Genomic DNA, 5,481 nt, shown 5'->3' on the forward strand with positions numbered 1-5,481 from the left:
GGGGGGGCATGGCCCAGGTTGGCCCTAAAGAAAAGCTCCGCCACTGATCAGCATGCAGCCAAAAAAGCAAAGCAAACACATCAATCCGTGTCGGCGATCCAAGACCTGCGGCAAACTACTTCTTCCTCATCCTATTACTCCCCATTCTCTTCTTCCTCTTCTTCCACAGATTCCCTCGAGAGTCATCATCAGGGAGAAAGAAGGAAGAACCACCTTGGTCCATGTTCAGATACTTGGGGAAGACGCAAGAGCAGCACATTGTATTGAGTAAGTGGTTCCCATCGATAGAAAACTTGGAGAGTGCCTCCACCACCGCGTGTTTCATGTCGATAACGACGGCCCAACCATCGTCGTCTTCGTCATTCACCTTGTTCATCATGTAAAGAAGATCATCATCGTGCACGCTAAATATCAGGCCATAAAGAAGTCAATTTCTTCAGCTAGCTCTTTACGACAGCGCATCTACTCGATTCCTATAGCGATTCTGAAATCTAGTGTGGTAAGAGGCATTGACTTTACGAGGGTCTGTAATTGCTCCAATAGCATCATCAGGGGCGGAGCTACGTACAGCTAGCCGGTGTCACTGGCACCGCATCCAATTTGCACTTGCTTAATATAATTCACTGATTTAGTGTGTAGGTCATTGATTGTTTGACATGTAGGCGTGTGTTCTTCTATGTAGACACCGGGTAATTTTCAGTCTGGGTCCGCTCCTGAGCGTCATATTTGTTGACAAATATGGGGGCCACCTCCTGCATGGGGAACACCTTGTTTTTTTATTTGAAGAGCTCAAAGGCCCTATATTCAAGTCAACCAACCGTTACAAGGACATCTTTATATATTTCAAAAGTTACACATACATCCTTGGAGATATCGACGACGTCTTCCACTTGCACTCCTTCGTCGGCGCACTGTGAGTGAAGCTCAGTGTCGTCTATGGACCTTTGAAACACCATTGCAATCTACATATGACAAAATGGACATAACGAAAGAGGATCTTCAAAATGAAGGCCTTAATGGGAGCTTTTAAGAAGTTTTAATTCATAAGGACATCTCCAGCCGTTGCCCCCCACCCCCAGGACGCATAAAAATCGCCCCCTGGGGGCGAGCCGGCGATGCACTCGGCGCTGGGGGCGGGTTTGCGCCCAGTCGTCGCCCCCAGCTCGCCCCCAGGCGTCGAAATTAGCCCACTTTGCAGCCCAATTTCGGCGAATAAACGGCCCATATGAGCGAGAATAGGCCCATATTCGGCGTGGTTTCGCCGTGTCTCGGCGTTCAATTATCAACACAATTATTTCTTATCACATATTTCATCACAGAAAAATCAAATACTTCAACAAAATACTACAACAACAAATAATTCAATACAAATTATATTGTTCAACAAATAAAAACTCGTATTTCATCACGAGGCGTCCCCCTTGAGCCTCCATAGGTGCTCAATCAGATCTTTCTGCAGTTGATGATGCACCTGTGGGTCTCGGATCTCCTGACGCATACTGAGATAGGCAGTCCAAGTTGCCGGTAGTTGGTGATCAACTTCGGCTAGAGGACCCTGCCTGTAGTATGGTTCAGTGTCAATCACTGGGTCTTCTTGCTCGCTCTCGATGATCATGTTGTGCAAGATGACACAGCAAGTCATGATCTCCCACATTTAATCTTTCGACCAGGTCTGAGCGGGGTACCGAACAACAGCGAATCGAGATTGGAGCACACCAAATGCCCGCTCGACATCCTTCCGGCAAGCCTCCTGAACTTTCGCAAACCAGGCGTTCTTGCCTCCTGGCACAGGGTTTGAGATCATCTTCACAAATGTCGACCATCTCGGATAGATGCCGTCAGCTAGATAGTACCCCTTGTTGTATTGGTGCCCATTGATCTCGAAGTTCACCGGAGGAGAATGGCCCTCAACGAGCTTGGCAAAAACAGGAGAGCACTGCAGCACGTTGATGTCATTGTGAGTTCCTGGCATACCAAAGAAGGAGTGCCAAATCCAGAGGTCCTGTGTGGGTACCGCCTCAAGCACCACACTGCAACCACCTTTGGCGCCTTTGTACATCCCCTGCCAACCAAATGGGCAGTTCTTTCATTTCCAATGCATGCAGTCGATGCTTCCAAGCATCCCAGGAAATCCTCTTGCTGCATTCTGGGCTAGAATCCGAGCAGTGTCTTCCGCATTGGGTGTTCTCAAGTATTGTGGCCCAAACACTGCCACCACTGCCCGACAGAACTTGTAGAAACACTCTATGCTGGTGGACTCGGCCATGCGCCCATAGTCGTCGAGTGAATCACTTGGAGCTCCATATGCAAGCATCCTCATCGCTGTCGTGCACTTCTGGATGAAGGTGAATCCAAGAGCGCCAGTGCAATCCATCTTGCACTTGAAGTAGTTGTCGAACTCCCGGATGGAATTCACAATCCTGAGGAAGAGCTTTCGGCTCATCCGATAACGGCGCCGAAATGTTCTCTCGCCATGAAGTGGAGCATCGGCGAAGTAGTAGGAGTAGAGCATGCAGTAGCCTTGCAGACGATGCCGGTTCTTTGCTTTCGCCCGCCCCGGCGCCGAGCCACCTCGCCGCGGCTTTTCACTGCTTGTCAGCAGCTGGGCGAGGGCGGCAAGCACCATGAGATGCTCTTCTTCCTGGACGTCGGCCATGATTTCCTCCTCTAGCAACGCGGCGAGATCTTCCTCCTCATCCGAGTCCATCGCCGAGGCAGGCAAAACGCCGAACACCTTGCGCTCGGTGGGCGTGTACCCGCCGTTAAACCGCGCCTCCGTGGCCGGAAACGCCCAGCTGCTGTGGGAGGGGCTGCCGCGGCGAAGTGCTGCTATTTTCCGGCGGGGAATGGCTATCCAGCGGAGTAGGGCGGCGGCCGTCGCCGGGATATAGCTAGTGATGGCCGAGGGCGCGGGGGGTGCGAGGCGAGTCGGGGGAAGAAAACCTTGACTTTTCCCCTGTCGGTGTGGGCCAGGCGTGCTTTTCCCTAGCGCCGGAGCCCCCAACGGCTCCCCAACGCGCCGGGTTCGGTCTGTGACCGCCGGGCGGAAAAAAGGTCCGAACCGGCGATTTTCGGCGTCCTGGGAGCGCGACTGGGCCGTTTTTTCGGTGCCGGCGCCGAAAAAGTGGCCTGGGGGGGCCTGTTGGGGGCGCGGCTGGAGATGCCCTAATCGTCGCCATCCCCATTGTCTTTGCTCATGTTTTTGTACATCAACATGTTGGGGAAAATGGAAACATGTCAGTTATGGAGGTGGCTGTGTATGCGAGTCTAGTTTTTTCATTGGACTATGGGAGCTTTATTAATAAATTAACATCTGATTACAATCATCCATCAAACTATAGGTGCTAGGAAGTTCGGGGTAAAAGTAGCCAACTATCAGTTTCTGCCGGAGTGGTACATTTCTGTTGGAACTCGCCCACAGATTGATCACATCAAAATCGACGAATGCACGCATCTACTCATACTTGACTGAGATTACAAACCGGAATCGGAAAGACAATAAATCCAAACAGGACTCTAGCCCTATAACTTCCCTAACATAATCACACGGCCGCATTGATCGGTACTTAACCTAGCCTAGTTAGACTCGAACTCCATTAGGACTGCTGCTAGTACACCACGAACTAGTCCTCACACATTATTTACGTGCACAAGTACTAGTAAATAAAGATTATAAGTTTAGGAAAGGGTTTATATACCCTAAAAGAATAGAGGAAGACGGAGGAGGGGATCGACCGCAGAAAATTTGTTCCCGAGTGGGGATCGACCGCAGGACGCAGATCGGGGTTGGAGGCGGCGGCGCCGGCGCGGAGAAGTGCATACAGCGGGGATCACCGGGATGTCGGTTCTAATCGTTACGAGTGTGGGCGACATCGATGTGGATCTGCACACGGAGGAGTGCCCCATCACCACCAAGAACTTCCTCAAGCTCTGCAAGATCAAGTACTACAACGGCTGCCTCTTCCACAAGGTGGAGAGGGATTTCCTGGCACAGACCGGGGACCCAACCGGGACCGGCACCGGAGGTCATTCTGTGTACAAGATCCTTCATGGCGATCAAGATCGGTTTTTCGATGACGAGATCCGTCCGGACCTGAGGCATTCAAACGCTGGCACCGTCGCCATGGCAGGTGGCTCGCAGTTCTACTTCACCTTGCGGGACGGCGTGGACGGTCTTGATGGTAAACACACTGTGTTTGGGATGATTGCTGAGGGTGAAAGTTTTGATACGCTGGCAAAGATAAATGAATCATGCCTTGATGATAAAGGGAGACCATTCATGGACATAAGGATTAAACATACATATGTCTTGGACGATCCTTTCGACGAACCTCCTCGGCTTGCAGAACTCATCCCTGGGAATTCTCCTGTAGGAAAGCCACGTGATGAGACTGCAGAAGAGCGCTCACAGGTCCCTTTCGATGAAACAGTGGACTGCTCTGAAGATGCACTCTCTAATAATGTTGTGATCGTTAGCTGTGATCACTGCGGCGGAGTCGAACAGCCAGACAATGTCTTGTATGTTTCTAAACTTAACCCAATTACACAAGATGAGGATCTGCATACAATCTTTTCTCGTTTCGGAACTGTGACATCGGCTGAAATAATTCGTGAGTGCAAGACTGGAGATAGCTTATGCTATGCTTTTATCGAGTTTGAGACAAAGGAGGACTGTGAGCGTGCATATTTTAAGATGGAGAATAGCCTGATTCATGACAGGAGGATCCAGGTTGATTTTGCACAAAATGTCCCAAAGCTGTGGGGTCGGTTCAGGCAAAGCAAACTAAATGCCGATAAAGATGATGGGTGCCTCCTCAAGTGTGGTGCCCCAGATCACCTGCCCCGAGATTGTGATCAAGGCGTTGAGGAGGAAAACAAAGGCACCAATTATGTTGTCAAAGATCAAAACACTCACGGAGGCGGGAACAACCGCAGAAGTTACGATTTAGCATTCGACGATGAAGGTAATAATGCTGATCTGGAAAATCATCCAGGTGCCGATCGAAAATAAGATACTGAAAGTTGAAGCTTCCCCCTCAGGGTGACCGCGACATGAGCAGGCGGGAAGAACTCATCATGTTGAGAGAGGAAGCAAGCAAGGCAAAGAAGATTATAGGCTTTTAAATTTCTCAACTATCTTATTCAAAATATCACACAAAATTATAGAACTAGCAAAATTTCAATTGAATAAATCACTGAAGGAGACGACCAGTTTCCTACTGTTCCAGTGAGTTCCACTTGAGTGTTTAGTCTACTTGTTTCTTCATTCGTGACACATTCTCCTTCTTAGATATGATACTATGATAATATGATAATCGTGTTAAAATTTTAACTTTACAATACAATGGATGTTTCCCACTATATATATGATACTAGTATAGCTATACGTGGTGCCTATTTATTCATTTAGTGGCATCTGTTGCAATCAAGCTCTTAGATATGATACTAACTGAAGAGAAAACAACATCTAACTCTGATTTT

The 5,481-nt window shown here is 49.1% G+C and overlaps 1 protein-coding gene across 1 annotated transcript; it reads left to right on the forward strand.

Moving 5' to 3' along the window:
* Positions 1–3,820: 3,820 nt before the first annotated feature.
* Positions 3,821–5,163, forward strand: LOC119271125 (peptidyl-prolyl cis-trans isomerase CYP59-like). Its single transcript, XM_037553062.1, has one exon. It carries the CDS (start codon positions 3,839–3,841, stop codon positions 5,009–5,011), a length of 1,173 nt encoding a protein of 390 aa, XP_037408959.1. The 5' UTR covers positions 3,821–3,838; the 3' UTR covers positions 5,012–5,163.
* Positions 5,164–5,481: the final 318 nt, after the last annotated feature.

The sequence above is a fragment of the Triticum dicoccoides genome, chromosome 3A (assembly GCF_002162155.2).
Source record: "Triticum dicoccoides isolate Atlit2015 ecotype Zavitan chromosome 3A, WEW_v2.0, whole genome shotgun sequence".
NCBI lineage: Eukaryota > Viridiplantae > Streptophyta > Magnoliopsida > Poales > Poaceae > Triticum > Triticum dicoccoides.